The 19151-nt window shown below is 44.2% G+C and overlaps 1 protein-coding gene across 1 annotated transcript in view; it reads right to left on the bottom strand.

Moving 5' to 3' along the window:
* Positions 1-19151, bottom strand: part of COL21A1 (collagen type XXI alpha 1 chain) — a 268022-nt gene that overhangs the window by 153396 nt on the left and 95475 nt on the right. Inside the window, exon 4 of the mRNA XM_085610868.1 lies at positions 14476-14869. Coding sequence (XP_085466994.1) covers positions 14476-14869 — 394 coding nt within the window. The remainder of the gene's footprint in view (positions 1-14475; positions 14870-19151) is intronic.

The following is a 19151-nucleotide window of genomic DNA, read 5'->3' on the forward strand; positions in this document are numbered from 1 at the left end:
CTCTTTAGACTCCTCACTGCATCTGAGTCGCCTGCGCCCTCATCCATATGAATACATCACCAAGTTGCAAGAGAGACAGAGGATAGACATGTGAGGAACTTTAGGAAGTGACTTTTCGAGCTTAAGTCTAGCAAAGAGTATTCATTGTATCTATGCTAATAAATTGCAGCAGTCTACCTGTCAAGGTAAATGCCTATATATATCTGTTGGGACGTTAGGAACCTACATCTCTCTTTCCGGGCAGTTTGTGGGTGCAGTTTTCATATGGAAATGTGATCATAACGAAAATGGGGTCATATAGTGGCCCTAATGGCGTTTTAAATAATCATAATTGTAACCATTTCATGTGTTCTACCTCGAGCTCTTAAGGCACATATGAATATGAATGTCAAACTTGTAATTGGAGTGTCAAACTTGTGATTCGATGATGCAGAATGACACGTCTGAGGGGCGGAGGGACAGAGCTGGTTCTCTTCACTGCCCCTCGGCGCAGCGCGGCTTGGTCCCGCTTTCTATCCCTGCAGACTGAGGTCCATGATCATCCCCCCCATTGGACATGGGAGGCTAGCGGCTAGCAAATGCCATCAGCTGTATGACGTGACCAGCGGCAAGAAAATGCCAGCCCCGCGAAGCTGGCCCTCTGAGCTGCTGCTGGTTCCTTTCCCCAACACAGTTTAGCTTCCCGTCTTCCTCTTTCCGCACGAAAGCAGCAACTTGCATTCCTCATGGCCAGCTCAGTTGACCTGGCCGAGTGCTGACCCTTGGCAGCCCCCAGTGACTTTTGCACCTATCAGCACCCTAGCCATCTCATTACCAGAAGGTCTGCCCCTGTTAGCTTCTCCCACTTAGCGGAACCTACCAGATCGCAGGGCCTCTGAGCCTTGGTGGTGAGCTCAGCGAGAAGCTACAAGCAGCTGGATGTTGCTCATGTGGGACCAGGAGCTAGACCAGGAGCTAGACCCAAGGAAACCTGAAGCAACCTGGGGGCATGCCAGAGGGCGGAGCCAAGGAGCTTAGGTGACATAAGGAGGTGAAGAGTTGAGGTGGAGGTCTAGAGGCTTCAGGGTCTCGGCAGAGCTGCAAGGGGGACTGCAAAGAGCCGTCGCCGCCCACCCTGTTATCCGGTTGTTCGGGGGCTTGGTTGGGTTACAGCTTGAGATGCTAAGCAGTAGCTGAGCACTCAAAAGTGCCTTTCTGCCACTCTGGCTCTCTTGTTTTATCTGCTCTCTCTCACCTTGCACACCAGCCTGGTCTCCAATGTTAATCCAGTGTTAATCGCACCTGCAGTCTCACCTCCATTGTCCACTTACCCGCACACTTGCTTACCTACTTGGGGGTACAAGTCACAGAGGGGTGCTTGTGCAGCGAACATGTCTTACCTGTTCTGCAGGCGGGCCATTACATTCTGCAGTTTGGTGGAGATCCTCAGTTTATCTGCCATCATGTTTGACCCAAACTCTGTCTGACGTTGCCGGAATTTGAATGGGCTTGGATCTCCTGTTCAAATTGATCGCACTCAACAGTCACCATACCTGGCAGAGACATGACTATTAAAAGAGCCTGGGAGCATACTTTAATCTCATGAAGATTCCTCCACTTGTTCAACAAGCTGATGCTAGTGAAATCAAAGAACTCTAACATACTAACACGTGTGTGGACAAGGCTGGGTGAAATGGTAGAAGCTTCATGCTACATGATGCAGAGTTTGCAGTGGGGGAAGAGGGCTATTCATTTGAGGGTTGACAGTTCAGGAGCTGGTACTTATCAACCCTCAAATGAACAGCCCTCTCCCCCCCACTGCAAACTGTGCATCATGTAGCATGAAGCTTCCACCATTTCACCCAGCCTTGTCCACACAGTTGTACCAGCCATGCGTGTGCTCAGACAGCCTAGTACAAAGCATAGTAAGAAGTGCAAAATACAACACCATGCATAGGAACCCTGAGAGGCTGATCATGGGCTTTTACTTGACTTCTCAGGGACCACAAAACAGCTATAGCCAGAAGCAACAAGGAATAGGGCCTCGGGAAATGGGATTAGTAAGGCTTATTAGGTTAGCGTTGAAACAAGCAGGATGTTGGCAAGGCCTCCAGAGCCCTTAAAAGATGAAGACAAAGTACTGCCTCTGCCCCATTTCTTAGCCACAACCTAGGAGGTAGGGGACCAGGTCAATATACGGGACCCAAATAGGATAGAGCACAGTCTGTCGATAAAGAGGGCTACAATTTAAGTGATCTCTTTGCAGAACCAGCAAAAGACTGCAAGGAAAAACTGCTATGCCCAATATTTAGGAAATTGTCTGTACGATCTACAAACAGCAGCAGACGAGGATGTGGAGAACATCTCACATCAGAAATTGGCACCAAGGGGGACATAAAAAGTGAAGTGAACCAAAACAGCCCAAAGGCGTACACTAAAGGAGAAAAGAAGCCACGAAAACAGCTGTCCCCCACCAGGCATGAGCACAAGCAGCATTGCTGTGCAAGTCACATCCACCTCAACCGTGATGGACCAAGGAATCCTAGGCCCTACTGTGGCGGAACTTAGCAATGTTCCTCCTCTGGGCCCAGCCCTACTAAATCCTTACACAAGAGCATTCAGTCTATCATATGTACAGTCATCAAGAGTGTCCGAGTTATTACTCCAAGGCACTTTTGCTCCCATTTTTCACCTTCATTGATCTTTTCCAAAACCCTGAGCGTCCAGCTCCATTAAACTGCCCGTGTCTGTTGGAGGTGTTCTGGGTTACCCCTAAACTTTCCATGATAACATCACAGTACATAAAACAAGTAATTCCTGGTAGCCTGAACCCTGCCACATTTGAGGCACTGGGAGAGGGCACATACAGTGAAGTAGAGTTAGGTACACCAGTCAACCCCAAGTTGATTAGTGAAAATATAGACTGCCTACATGTGATGGGCCTGGACATGCTCCCACAAAGGAGAAGAGCAAGGCCAGCTGACAGAGTTCACAGCCATCAAAAGGATTTGTGTGCTGTGCCCAATGGGTCACCGGAGCAGCATGAACCATAGGGACCTCCAAGACGACCTGAAGGCAATTATAGACTCCTGCCTGGCACACTAAGCAATTAAAAAACCCTAACAGTGACCAAGTGGATATCTACCACTGTTAGGGCAGTCGTCATAAGACATGACACATGGCCTGCTCCCTGAATAGAGGAAGCAAATTGGCAATGGTTGCCATCAGCTCTTAGTAGCCCTGTGAAAATTTGGCGGAGGCATGCTTTTAACAGAAAGAAATCCCCGTCTCCTGGCTAATCCCAAAAAGTCACGGACAGAGATGATACCCAAGATGGGTTAAGCAGGATTAATATCCTGTCCTGGAACATAGCTGGGCTACAACCAAAACTGGAGGATATTGACTGGATAAAGTTTGTGAGGAGATATGCTGTTTCCAAGAAGCCTGGGCAGCAAACACCTACTGCGCCCAACAAACACCTCCCGACTTTATGGGGTTCACCATTAAGGGCAGTAAACTAAGTAGAGGGAGAGCTATGGATGGCTTAACCACCTGGATCTCATCAAAATTAGACTGTATAGCAACAGAACTTTCCTCAACCATATCTCCATTGTGCACATTGCGCGTCAGATTGGTCAAAGAGCAGAGGAAATGTACTAAGCTGGACGTTCTAAATGTGTACTTAAATCTTAGAAAATTCAGCAAGCACAAGGATCAACTTGCAGCCCTAAAAAATAATTGTTTACGGCATAAAGAACAAGGCCCCAGCAACAGCAAGTATTACCTCCTTGTCTGTGCAGATATTAACACCTATCCACCGTTAGATCTATGGGGGACAGCAAAAAGCCTGGAGAACAGTTGGGGCATCCCTTCTCCAGAATTGGGCAACTCTCTTCCTTTCATCAGGTGTAAGAAACGGATCTCAATCAGCGACTTTCTCACTGAATCACAGTTAACCTTCCTAAATGATCAAATGAAAAAGGATAGCCCTGCAGAACCCACATTCCAGAGCAGTGGAAGATCCAGCTTGATCAACTACATTCTCCCTCCAAACAATTGCTGGGATTTGGTGCTGGACATGGAAGTAATCAAAAGACCATAGAGTGACCACGACCCTTTATTCTTCAAGTGCGCCGTACTGACCGAGCAGAAAATGGTCAAATGCTTCGCCGGCAGTATCGCCCCAAGCAACAACAGAGGACCCGTAAAATGGAACAGATAGAACCATTTGAGCAACAAGATTCCATCAACGCTTGCCTGTAACACTTCTTACCTGTGCCACGGATAGTGACAAGCATGAGGCAATACTAACAAATTATACCAAACTCTCAAAGTAACTCACATGCTGCAGATCTGCACCATGAACACCAAGGAGCAAAAGCAGGAAACCAGACAAAGTTTGGTATGATAACGAGTGCAGAGGAGCTAAGAACAAGCTGAAATGGGCTTACAGAAAGCAGTATGACTCCCAAGGGGAAGAGAGGCTTTTTAGGGATGCAAGGAGAGATTACAAAGCCCTACTCAGGTGCAAGAAACTGACCTACCAACAAGAAGTCTGGCAAGATCTGATCAAGGCAGCAGAAGAGAAGGACAGCAAACCCTTTTGGAGGAAAGTCACTGAAATATTTAGAGAAGGTCTAGGATCACAGGAAAACCACATCACAGCCCAAACCTGGGTAGACAATTACAGGTCCATATACTCCAGTGCCGACTGCATACCAACGCTGCTCGATTGCAGTATTCCCCTGCCAATAGAGCAACTTATCATTCTGTGCCCAGAGGTAGAAAGAGCAATTCTGGATCAAAAGGCCAACAAAGCACCTCGCCCAGACTGTGAACCAGTCGACATGTTTCTTTTAGTCTACATGCCCTAGTCTGTAGGCTTGTCTAAGGAACTCAATGCGGTCCTAAGATCAAATAATGTCCCACGCTCCTGGTGATCTGCCATCATAGGCCCCTTCCACAAAAAAAGGAAGCAAGCTGCCACCATGTTACTACAGGTCAATATTGCTTCTGGATAGTACCAGGAAATTCTATGGCCATGTTCTGCTGAACAGACTGCAGGCTTGGATAGACAAGAACACTATGTTCATAGATGCCCAGGCAGGGTCTCACAAGGGCCATTAGCACCATTGATCAAGCACAAAACTATTTATGATGTGTGATAAATACACAAAGATAATCAAGAACCTGCTCTATATATCTTTCATCAATCTTAAATTGGCCTTCAACCTGGTAAATAGAACCAAACTATGGGAAATGCGCACGAAACAAAGTGTTGAAAAAAGCCTTCTGCAAGCCATCAAATCGTAGCACAAAGAAATGCATTCTTGCGTTCGTTATGGAAGTGGAGGAGATTGTGCTCCTTACTTTGACATCTGCTCAGGGGCACGCCAGTGTTGTGTCCTTGCCCTGCTGCTTTTTTCCCTCTTTTTTTGAATGACTCCGAGGAATTTCTACTCAAGGGGGTCTCAGATGCACCGAAGATGGGCAACAAAAAATAGTTATTCTCCTGTTTGCGGATGATGCAGTAATACTACCCTTCACACAAAATGAGCTAATTAGGAGGCTGGCCAGTTTCGAAAGCTACTGTAGTCAAAAAGACCTTGTCATCAATATACAAAAGACAAATGTAATACTTCTGGGATTATCCCCACCGCTGACAAAATGCCCAAGAATTGCTGGTAAGGTACTTGAAATTGTCACGGTCTGACTATCTGGGGATTTCTTTTAATAACAAGCTGACTTGGCGTGCTCATGTTGACAAAGCAGCTACCACCTTACAGTGGTCTGCCAATGCAATTCTGAGGCTCAAGAGCAAAACTGGCTGCCATTCACGGAGCGTCGCACTCCAAGTATACATGCAAAAAAGCAGGGATAGCAGCAAATTATGGTGCAGAACTATGGTGGTACAGAACTATGGTGGTACAGCAACAGAAAACAGCTCCAAAAAATGGAAAACACATTTCTGAGATCACTGTTACACCTGAGCCCTGGCACACCATTTCTCCCTCTCTACCTGGAAACAGGCATGGTTCCTATCTCCGAGCCATAGCTCTTACTACAATCCTGTATTGACTACACTTAAATAACAACCACCATGGAGAGCACTTTTAGAGAGCAGTGCGTGAAGTATACCCCGGAGGGAAAATCTACCATAACCCATGGGCAATCTATGTCTCTAAAATCTTGGACTTGAGCACCTATGGTCAGAGTCAGCCCACATTAATAGTACCACTGCTGCCATGGTAAAGAAAGCATAGGATGATCACCTGTCTTATCTTGCAATTACCTGCACACAAAGCACACCCTGGGCATGGAATAATACCTTAATGACATTAGCCCTGACACACGCCACACTTTATATCTAAAATTCTTCCCATCAAAATGCATATTATCAAATTCTTTAATGGTTGCACCATCAGTGACCACTGTGATTGCACACTGGGCTGCAAGGAGTCTATAACGCATTTTATGCTATTTTGCACCAAAACTAAGCACTTATGCGTTAAAGTGGCTCACCCCACTGTTCAAACAATTTCCAGTCTCATCTTGCAAAAAAGCACTAGCACTTTGCTCCAGATCAGAACTACTATCTATTTACAAGCCTGTGTCTAGTTACATTATGTGAAAAAGAACAATTGATTGACAGAATGTTGAACAATGTCAAACATTTAACCCAGTACAGAGCTCTTGGTCTAAATCCATCATTCCAGTTTAAACCCAGCCATATGCAAATTAGTCTTGACCCTGTTCCCCATGGGAACAGCCCAGCCCGAACTGCCAGGCCAGGTTCTCCCTGGACTGGAAACAAGCATCCGGGGACCAGTTTCAGGGTTTCACCCCTCATCAGCCAGGCTAGCTTGACTCCAGGGGCATGGAGAGCATGGGACCCAAGTCTGGACATACCCGTCAAACTCAGGGTGACAAATGTTAAAAGAGCAATTGATAGACACAATTTTGTACAATGCCAAACCTTCACCCCAGTACAGAGATCGGGGCCTAAATCCATTGATTTTGTGCTCCCCATGCCACTCCAGTTTAAACCCAGCCATATGCAAATCAGTCTTGACCCTGTTCCCCATGGGAACAGTCCAGCCCGAACTGCCAGGGCCAGGTTCTCCCTGGACTGGAAACAAGGCATCCTGGGACCGGTTTCGGAGTTTTCCCCCTCATCAGCCAGGCTAGCCTGACTCCAGTGGCATGGATAGAATGGGACCCACATCTGGGCATACCTGTCCCACTCAGGGAGCCACTGGATTCAAGCTAGCCTGGCTGATGAGGAGTAAAACCCCAAAACCGATCCCAAGATGCTTGGTTCTTGTCCAGGGAGGAACTGACTTGGCAGTTTGGGCTGGACTGTTCCCATGAGGAACAGGGTCAAGACTGATTTGCATTTGGTTGGTTCTAAACAGGGGTGGCATGGTGAGCAAAAGAACAATGGATTTAACCCAAATCTCTTGACTCGGGGTGAATGTATGATTAATTCAGCATTCCGTCCATTATTTGTTTGCGTAACACTTTGAGTTACATTATGGGAGCATGGCTTATCACAAAAAGGGCATAGAGAACCCCTACTATGGTAACTAATAAATAGTACTATTCAACCAGGACTTCTTTTAACATTTTCTATTTGAGATATGTATTACATAACTGAAAAGTCATTATTAGTATTTTATGGCATAAATTTGCTAATATAGTGATGATGATGATGATGATGATGATGAGTCTTTCCAGAGCTAGTGTTTCTGTTGTGAACCAGTTGGAGTTATTTTACATTAGTTTACATTTTAATGGTCCAAAATGATAATAACTTGTAAGAACATTTAGAGCTAAGCATAAGTGAGGCATGTGCCAAAGGTGGGCTTCTGCCTTGTCCACACAGCTCTCAGTTTGCCCACCTTGTTTAGGGGTAGGAGTATGATATATTGATTGATTTAAAATTACAAAGACTACACAAATTAGAGTGGAAATGTGTTTCCTGGTACTGTGTTTCTGACTGCAGAGCCACAGCCTGTTCTTCCAGTGGAAACGCCCTTTCCCGTTCTGGTCCTCTGGTTGACATGGTGTCCTGCCCTGTGTATGCCGGGCTTCCGATGCCATATTTGCCATGTATTTTCTGCAGTGGACCATGCATAGCATGGTGGCCCAGGCAGACCAAGAAATAAAAGGGTTTCCACAAGAGGGGGGTAAACTCCCAGGAACAGAGACAAATTTGCTGTTGAGATGGGAATAGAATGTCCCATTATCATCACTACTTGCTGTGAGAGACATCACCTTGTCCACAGGCTGTGTGTTTACTGCACACAGAAAATTTTATTTGAAAAAGAATAATTCAAAACTGGTGTTTGAACTTTAGATAGCAGGAAAGCATCCAATGATCATAAATGTTGGACCCAAACCATCCCACTTTGCTAAAGTTTTAAGTTCTTCTTGACCAAGGAATGGAGTTCTCCTAAGAGTTCCCAAACAGCTGATGTGATCCAGGTCTGGTGTTCATCTGACAGCTAGTCTCCCACTTGAAGCCTGAGCAACTTTCTGGGGAGCTGTGGCTCTGCCTAATGTCTAGAAGTCTTCCTGCTTAACTACTCAAAGAAAAAAGAGAGTGCCTGGCCCTGCATGAGGGAAAGTTGTCCAGGAGGAGAAATCCAACCACATTATCAGTGTGTGGAGCACCCAGAAGAGCCAACTTATCCCAGGAACATAGGGGCATAGTAACAAGGTACAGGGAAAATTAACGCTAAGGGTGCTTAGCGTTAATTTTTTTAACGCCCGCTTTCGCTGGATAATATTGCCTGGTTATCGCGTTATTAACAAAGTTAACCGCCTAGGCGATAAAAAATCCAGCGATAGCGGCATTTTGGGAGGTTATCGCTGGTAATGCAGCGATAAAACTACAAGGATAGGGATATCCTTGTTGATAGCCCATGGTGTACTTAGCCATGTAATCCACCTCCCATTGGATTACATGGCTAAGTCTGAAAATTAGCAGACGTAAAAAAGCAGCGTTAACCGTGGTTAGCGTTTCTTTCTTTGTCTCTAGCAGGGTTAGCGTGAAGCTTGATAAAAGGAAAAATGTCGTTTAGAGACATTTCTCCTATTTTTTTGCTCTGGAACGCCCACTTTGCATCTCATTAGAGATGAAAAGGAAAGCGTAGTGAAAAAGGGTGCTAACATGCGATTTTGCATGTTAGCACCCTGTTGTTGATAGGGCAATATTTTTATCTCCGCTTCTTTGGCTTTTAAAGCCAAAAAAGCGGAGATAAAGCCCTTGTTAATATGCCCCATAGAAATTCTGACCAGTGCTGTGAAGGATCAACTAGACTTCCTTCATAGTTCATGTGACTCACCCCAAGCAACAGTGTGTCATCTGGTGTCATTACAGCATAACCAGAGTTACTTATTTTGCTGATGCCCTGATGTACTGTATAACCTGTGAGGCTCAACAACTCTACCATATCAGAAGACATCCCTATTGGTATAGAGGGCCCATTACAGAGACAAGAAATGACTGGCAAGGTTTCCCGTACTGTGAATTCTAAGCAGCAAGATTTAAGAGGAATGGCCGCTGGCAACGATCCTCTGCCTGCTGATGGGATGCTGCTTATGCGACCATGGACAGTGTTACTTTAATCTTCATGATGAGCCATGAAATCAAAGACTGAGAGACTGTATCTTAAACTCAAAAAGATAAGTCTACACATTAGAGAGATTAACGATTGTCAGCATAAACTTTTTCATTCAAGATTTGAACAAACTGACCCATGGATTGACAAGCATGATATCTGCTTGCTCAGTCTAACAGTAAGCTCGGACCTACACCTGATTCTTGTCTATAATCTTTTGTCACTGCAAGTACCTGCAGATACTGGCAGCACCATAGCAGTTGTACTAGACCACTGTAAATGGTATAAGAATTTTCTTACTTGACTTTCGCCTTTGTAGAACCCGTTAGAGGAACCCCATTACTGTTGGTAATATTTAGCTTAGCTGTAATCTTTTCACTAAGACAAGTACTGGGCTGGACAATATTGTGTCTGTTCTTCAACAGTGTGATTTCTGAATTTCTACCCCATACACTATCTCCCTGAAAAGCTTTTGATTGCTCACTTGAGCTACCCTAAAAGTCAAGTGTGGGAAGTACTTAACTCAGTTTGTCTATAATATGAAGGCCTCAGGAGCAGATACAATTGACCCCAAACACCAGGGTTGTAAAATTATGAAATGAACAAATTTTTGCTATTCTGTTCATGCAATTATTTTATGTAAGTTAGCACTCGCGGCACTATTTGATGTTTAGCCGCCACTTTGAATCATGCCATTAGCTACTTATTGTCTCCTCGCGAAGCAGGCTGTGGAAAGTTTCATTTCTCCAAGGTTAGGCCTTGCTCTACTAATGAATACACTGTTCTTATTAGCACATACCTTTCCCACTAGATAGAGGTCTTCTCCCACCAGTCTATCGGCAGACATGGACAGAGTGACCTTGGGTAGAAGATACTGTGTGCCCGGCTTCAGAATCGAAACCCACCGTACTGTACTTCTTTGTGTTAGCTGCACCTGCTCAGAAAATTCCTTGGTTCTGAAATTTACATAATGTATCGCTATGTTTGCTGAAGTCAGTCCTCTCTGCAACACCCCTAAGCGACTGGGCAGACTCAAGTGTAAATGAGTAAACATATACTTGGTTTGTATTCTCTACTGTCTGACCCACTCTTCATTTGGTATGGAAGGCTGAGAGGTGGTTGTGAGTGACCCGGGTGACCCTAAATGGGCCACTTCCTTTAAAAAGACCTCTGCATGATTAAGACATGTACCCCTGCCCTGAGTGCCCAACTGTACTGTTGACCCTACTACTGGGTTTTTTCATCATAGGCAAACATGGATCATGTGAGTGCATCATGACATAGGCCTGTCTCAATGATAGTGGTCTTCTTGGACTGGAAGGGGTGCCCAAAGCACTACCCTCATAGTGGTGGAAGACTACTGCCGTCATCAGGAATTAAGCAGTTCAAGCGCTGCGGTGGCAGCATACCGTGTAGTGATCAGTAGTAGTGAAAAGGACCTTTATACCCTATTTAACTGGAGTGAGGCCTATAGGCACACTCACCTTTCTTATGTTCTGCTGCTGTGTGCTTAACTCACCCTTTGCCTATATCAGGGAGATGTGGAGTGCTGCTTAACACAGTAGTGGTGACTCTGCGCTGGTTGTATGTGTGCCTGGGAAAAATGTACAGTACAGGGGAAGATCAGTACTGTGCAGTTCATGTACTGGGTGTATGCATGAGGAATACATGATATGAAAGATGTAGTGCTGTGAAATGCGTGCCCAATGAGAGTATGTGCTGGGCATATGCATACTTGCATGAAGTACAGTGCATGAAGGGTGAAATGTGCAACATGCACATGGTGAGTGTCTGTGTGCTGGCAGTGTGTGTTGGTAAGTGGCACCCCTTTGTTAAATATAGAAAAGCTTCAGTGCTGAACAGTGTGCTCAGACTGAGTGTGTGTGCTGAATGCATGTGTACAATTAATGGAGGTATTAGGGCTGAACAGTAAGTGTGCTGTGAATGTACACTAAGTAAGTGTGCCTGCAGTGGTACATTGCAAGGAGGACCCTGGGTCCCATTTAGGGAAGCCCAGGTCTGCTTGGTGAAGACATACAGAGGATAGGAACCCTTAGACAGATGTGTGTATTGCTGGATTGCTGTGAGCTGGGTGGGACACACACTGGAGGGAAAATGAAGAGACTCCCTTCACACTTCAAAAGACTGCTCTTTGGTTCTGTGATAGATCACAAGGAAGGGGCCTGTAACCCTGGGCGTAGTGGACGTAGTGGGGCCAACTTCTTCCTCACAAATGCGCATGCGCGGGCGCCCGTGCATGCGCATTTGTGAGGAAGAAGTTGGCGCTGAAGCAGGACGCCGCAGCTCAGGTAAGTCATTTTCCTTACTTTTAAAAATTGTCAGTGATTTTAAAAGAGGGAGGGCGGGAGGCGGGTGGCGGGCAACTCTGCTCCGCCGTGGCGTGTGCGTAGCCTGTCTGCTACACCTATTTTGTGGACCACGAAGTAGGCAGCACTACACACACTCCGTGGGCGGAGCGGAGCACTGCGCCCACCACTAGCCTGGACACATCTCAGGAAGGGAATTTCAGGAAAGGAGATGGACCTGATAAGAGAATCATAAATAGTAGGGTTGGGGTCTGGGATTATCTTTGTGACGCAAACATATCACTGTGTCTGCATCCAGGTGTGAACTCTGGTCATTCCCATGAGTGGTGTTGTGAGATAATCAGTTTCAGAGCCATGCCTGCTGTGACTGACATCTTTCATGAGCCAAGAAGAAAGAGATGTCCACTTCGAAAGAAGCAGAAACCCAATATAAAACTTTAAAGACTCCGACCCTAAATCACATTTGGTGTCTGGAAGGAGAGGTTGAGTCCCTAAACATTTATCGTCTGCCAAGCAGCCAGACGGGTTGTGTGAGAAGAGGAAGCTCTGCAAGACTTTCACCTGTGACCAGGACTAAGGGCAAATGAGTGCTAGTCTCCCTGCTGGGTAATGGATTTCACCCAGGAAAACCAAGATCACCTGTGCTGGAGCACCAGTGCCTGCCTGCTTGCCAAGACCAGTGTGCACTGTGAGGAATAGGACAGTGTTGGAGGGAGGAGTGTTGGCCTGAAGGACAGACTGAGGCTACGATCGGTGGGTGGGAGCCACACTGTAAGGCAACAGGCCCTGAATCTCCACTGAAGACTTTCAGAGATGCCATGAATGATGTCACACCCATGCTGGCTTCAGTCTGGAGGTGGGATTCTCCCATCTCCCCATCCCATACGGAAAACACAATTTACAGTATGCTCATGACCTGGGAGCCACTCTGACAACTGAGAGAACTCCATCAATGGCGCTCAGGAGAGAAAGCCTACACCACTGTGTGCAGCAGTGTGGGCCATGAGCAGCCAAACTTCTCTGAACTAAGCAGGAATCATGGGTGTGCATTGAAGGCGTCCATTGCACAGTTGAACTCTTCCATACTGCGAGAGAGAGTAAGACGTGAACTGGGCCAGTTGCGCACCAGGGGATTGGCTGAAAATGGTACTGCAGCATCATAGACACTTTTAACAAAGTCAAAGGGAAACTCTTGAGTACAGCCTAATAGTAAGCATTCCCTGGATATCGCCTCTGGTGAATGGGAAATAACCCACAAACAATACATGAACGATGTTAGGATAGGGATTTGCCTGCCAACTACTAGAGCCCTGACCTCAAGGGACATTGTGTTGGTGCTTTTGAGTTTCGTATATCTTTGCATGTGTAGAGTTAGAAATAAAATACTACTTTTTCATATAAAAGCAAGTATTTGGCTGGACAGTGAATTATTGCTGGTACAGTTTGCATTATGAGTTATGAGTTGTGTTCGCTGACCTATATCTACATCCCCCCGAGGGAGCCTTGAGTTCTCGACTACAGCTACTACTGACAGTCAGGTGCAGAAGTGGCATTTGACCCAATTTAGAGGGTTCCATAGTAGGACGGGCCCTGGGACATCAGCAGTAAAAGGCCTTAACACCCACAGTTAGGCCCAGTAACCCCTGCATGTCCCATGGCCCTCTGAAAGGAGTTCTAAAATCAATGTTTATAGAATTTGGTTGGGGGGGTTCATATTTTGTGAGTGGCACCATTTCAAGTAATGGTATTGCTAAGATTGGTGTAGGAACTCATTATTTAATGACGGCAGATGGGCTAACTCTGTTAGTGTGGTCAATTTCTTAGTGTAACCCAATGGGTTTTCTTTATTTTTCTTAACAGATAGGGTTTCTAACTTGCCAGAAAACATTGGTGGCACAGCGACTCTAAATTCCTGTTTTTTAACATATATGGTGTACCCAAAGATCTGCGTAATAGATATAGACTTTACAAGTTTGCAAACATATTAATATTTTCCTATGGAAACACTTGATCAACAATATTTTCTCAGCCTATCTGGTCTGAATACCTGTTTAAGTGCTTTTAAATTCCCTGTTTTATATTGATGCATGGGTGTTGCTCAACATCACCACATTACATGCATTTGATGCGTCAACTTTATATTTACACTTTAAAGTTGAATACTCTATTCTAGGTAAAACGCCTCAAGAAACGCCCTGATGATTTCAGTTGAATGTTGTAATTCTTCACTTTGCAGAAACATCACAGATGTTTAAAACAAATCAGATGGACTGATATATTGAAGCTGTAATGCAGACCCACTTCTAACATGTCCTTGCTATTCCATGTCCGAGCAGTGTTTGTAGACTTTAGAATGTGGGAGTAGAACAGCTGAGGTACAGAAATTGAGCAAGATGGAAGATCACAGACCTATGTCTTCTAAGACATGGTTGCAGAAACCCACATAAGCTGACCAGTGATCAGCCATGGTTTTGTATGTAACAGAAATTTCCCTAAAAATGGAGTACATTATCAGACATCAAGCAAAAGTTTCATCAACTTACCGGAACAGATGATTCATCCACAGCTCTTTTGACGATGGTAGTGTATCCATTTCTGTAGACAGGGTTATGGTCATTTATTGGAACAACACTGACCTCTTGACAGTCAATGAGCAATCTGGCCTGGTCCCCCTTCACACTCAGTGCAATTTTGTGCCAGGAGCCATCAAAAAGTTTGCCCACATCGCTAAATGTCCTAAATACGAGTGTCTTTTGAGGAGTTGCATAAAAAAAGTCCAATGTTTTTGTGTCTCCTAGGAAACGAATTCCAACTTGCTCTTTTCCATCAGAATCATTAATTTGCCAAAGATTCCATTGGCTTTTTGGAGTATCCTTCAACATCTTAAAAGTGGCTATAATTGAATAATCTGCAGGCAATCCATCTGGATAGACAGCACTACAAGTAAATAAAAAAAACATTTATTGTCTTAACATAGCTATTACAAACTTTTAAATAAAAAGTATCAAGTTCAAATATACAAAGATAATGCATAAACAGTTAAAACATCATAATAAGACAGTTTGGATGCTGAAAAACAAAGAGCAAATTCAATAACTCATGGCAGGGGCCATTCACATGTTTATAAAGCAATGTGAATGAGACACTTATTGAAGCTCTATGAGGACAAGAACCCTTCTATCTTAAAGTGCAGAGCAGAATATCTCCCTTTAGTAAAAGTATGGCAATTAAACATAGCTGAAGGGGATGTCTTAGAGACTTTTTAAACATTTACAAAGAGTGTATCAGTACAGGATTATAGGTAGGTTTACTGTGTTATATGTTTCAAAGGCCAGGGGGGGTGGGGGGGGGTGGAGTAATCTCTGGGTTGACAGTGTAATTCATTAAAAAAAAGATACAGGCTACTATACCAGGGCGTGCTCTTATCATAGTGGAAAGTGCTGAAATTAAAAAAAGTTCATAAACTTCTTAGGTTTATAGTAAATATATGTAGAGGCAATCACTATCTAATTATTACTGAAAAATTATACGGTCTGAATAGCAGCTAGTGAATTTGTACATTGTGGAATTGGGGAATAAACTACTTCAAAATTATGAGAGTAGAATGTCTTATTTCGTAAAGAGTTATGTGGGTGAGATGTAGTTTTGTGCAAATGAATAAAGAAGTTAGGGCCAGATGTATGAAGATGGCTGGGAAAAATTGATCGAAAGAGAAGCGATGCACACAAAGGCAGGAGCATGAAGCATAGCGATGCAAGGACTTAGCTGGACCAACCTCCTTACATAGGGGAGGAAACTCAGGAAGCTATAAGTGTGTCATCTTGGATTGGGATACGGTAATGGAGGAGTAGTCTGAGGCAGTCATCTTGGTTTGGGCTGTATCAGATTCCAGAATCCCTCCCAGGGACTCCTGGGAAGAAGAAAGCATGAAGGACTACAGGCGCCAATTGCATCCTACAGGAACAATTTGTGCCATGATGGAGGCAGGGGCACAACCGCACCGGCGAGTCAGCCACTGTAAGTTAAGTGTCAGCAAGCTGCACAGTGACCCACCGGTTAGCAGCTCCCTCCAGAAGTGCATCTCTCCTGCCTGACAGGGTTCCTGGCCTCAGAGTTGAGTGGGAAGCCGGTGGCGATGCCATAGTATGTTCCCCCCACTAATCCCGGGGTTATGAGGGATGAGACGGAAAAAACGTGGACAGTCGTGAATACCCGTCCCAATTGCCCGATTCACAGAATATTGATGGATGCAATTGCTAAAATGCATTTTCTTATGTACAAACCACAAATTGTGATGCAGTTACAAGTTACCAAATTGTAATTTGGGTTTGCGATCCAATAGCAGTTTGGTATTTGGTTGGGGCATGTTCAGGTCGTGCCTTCCAAATACTGAATTGGATCAATATATATTCATCTTTTACCTCCTCCTCAAAGCAGGTGCCAGGTGCCTGCATTGGACTTGGCAGCATATTGTGCGACAACACTGGGAAACGACTGGAATGCAGCGTATAATTTTAAATACAACACAATCCTGCTTTTTCCCTGTCACGCAGTCCAGCAAGGTGGCTTGCTATGCTGCGTGACTTTTTAATGAATAGGCCCCAAAAAGTCTTTGAGGGATGGGAACATGAGAAGAGCAACTACTGAGCGTATTTAGAGGGTACATTTTACACATGGTTTACACAAACCAGCTTGTGATTAGTACTGCAAAAACATTTTGACAATTTCTTTAAGAAAGCAGAGACAATGAATGTTTGCTTTATAAAGATTAGAAACCTGTCTAAAGAATGATGCGTTTTGCTTTGGGAAATATTGCTCAGGATCAAATAATTCCACACGTATGAGGCATCCAACATCTCTCAATGCAGTTGTCTACTCTTTTGGTGGATTTCAAATGTTGCTTTTTGAGGAGCAAAATATTTATGATTGTTTTTATCCACAAAAACCGTTGGACAACCAATTACCGCATACCCACAATGTTCCATAAATTGGCATTCGGTGCATTCTCACCCGAGTACTCGCTGTTGTATGGTACTGCTGCCAAGAAGAAACATATGGCGTAAAATAATAATGAAAGGTGTACCCATGACAAAACAGTCCAAAGTCTCCAATTGTATACAATCCTCTTTATTTTACATTTCTTTGTTCCATATGCATAAAAACAGTGAATGTGTTTCACAGTCGCGTAGCAAACTTGAGGGTACCCCTACAAAGTACATGCAGGGGGGGCCCCCACCCTCTGGGCCCAGTCCAAAGCTCTCTAGCCAGGGGCCTGCCAGTACTGGAGGGGGTTGTGTGAGCGTTCGTTATGTCAATGGCGTTTCATTCAAAGTAATTGCCCCCATTATCTATCATGATATGTGATGCCGGACCATCAACTCCTGACACGGATCCTGGTGTCATTTTGAGGTATGTTACACCCAATCCATCTGGGGATCATCATATCCATATCGCTTAACGTTATGTGGAGATTAGGACAATGAATGTCCTGGGACATGTGGAGGCTGTTACACCATCATCTAATCAGATAACACATTGTATAAGTCCTGAAGAAGTTCAATTTCTTTGAACAAAATTTGTTGGATGTTATTGTGTTAATTTATGATTGTTATGTATGTTGTACATGTTATTTAAAAGCGTAGCGTTTCCTAGATTAAGAAACATCCCTCTGAGCACAGCTGAAACTGATCGCTAAGGCGATATTTGCAGGTTCTATCCAAGAAGTTTTCAAATGAATGAAATGAAATAATCCAAATAAAGATGTATTTGCTCTGTAGACTTGTTTGTATGTTTGTCATCAGGTAACGATATTCAATTCAACATATCGTGATTCTGCTTCAAAGACTTAATGTATCCAACATTCTTAGTTGTCCCAATGCATTTTGGGCATTCCTATGCCCTTTTTCAGGGCAAATCTAAACAAGAGAACAATATGAAGGTAATGAGGAACCACTGAGGTGTAGATATAATTGCCCACTGTTCAAAGGTGCTCGAAAACATGTGCCAGGTAAATGGTATCATTAACAGAGTGTGCTCAAGACTCACAGTGTGTTAAAAAACTAAACGTGAACCATGCAAGTCTGTACCAGCATTGACTTCGATGTGAGTTAAAAACCACTGAACCCGAGTAGCGAAGGCCAAAACGAACGAGATGTGATTAATCGACTGGGTTAAACATACGGGTGGTGAACAAAAACTAATCAGAATATGTGATCAGGTGACAGACTCTAGCCCGATGTGTCAGTGCTTCGTGAAGGTCATTAAGCGCGAAGGTCATTAAACGCTGAAAGGATAAAATTCAAAGACGCGTAATCATGAGATGAAGGCATGATCTCATAAATTCAAGGTGTTCGTCAGTGCCTGTGGCTTACCTAAGATATCCGGGGAACCCGTAACGTGTCGTGAAAGTTAACACCGGCTGTAGGTTCATTTTCATACAGTTATTACCTTTGTTACCCTTGAGGTGTTCTTTTAAACCTACTGTGCTGTACATAACATGTAATAGACCCATATTAGGTTCACACGCAATGTCATAAGAGTCATATGTGGTGAATCATAAGTAACATGCAAATTCCATTCGGTCATTGAGACCCCTGGGTTTCATAGTGTCCGAGAAATGTATCCAATAATTCTCTCTTTGTAACAGGTAGTTGTTGCTATCTCTACCTTCAATTTTTGCTACCACCTTCAAAGTCGTGAATTTCAACTGTGCAATGTTATGATTATTTTCAACAAAATGAGCAGCTATCACAGACTTGGTATTTTTGGTGCGGATGTTACTTTTGTGTTCGTGTATACGGGTTTTGATTTTGCTTTCAGTTTTGCCCACATATACAAGGCCACATGGGCATTTTTAACAAGTAAATCACGTTACTTGTGTTGAAATTGGCAATCACTTGTAAACGGATTGGAGTGCCCTTCATGGGATGCATGATAGTTGTGCTCTTGATAAGGTTGTTGCAATTGCTACAGTTGTAATAAGGTGAAGAACCTTTGTAAGTTATCGTTGTACGATCCCTTGTCAGGGGTGGTCTGATCAATTCTTGGATGTTTTTACCTCTGGTGTATGCAAACATGGACATATCCTTGAAAATCCCTTTGAAGTCTAGTTCTTAGGCTAAAATCGACCAATGCTTACAAATGGATTCTTTGAAACGATGGTTCATGGTCGAATACTTGGATACTACTACCATTCGTTGGTGATCTTGTTTAGTGGCTT

This window comes from Triturus cristatus, chromosome 6 (genome assembly GCF_964204655.1).
Source record: "Triturus cristatus chromosome 6, aTriCri1.1, whole genome shotgun sequence".
In the NCBI taxonomy this organism is placed as follows: Eukaryota; Metazoa; Chordata; class Amphibia; order Caudata; family Salamandridae; genus Triturus; species Triturus cristatus.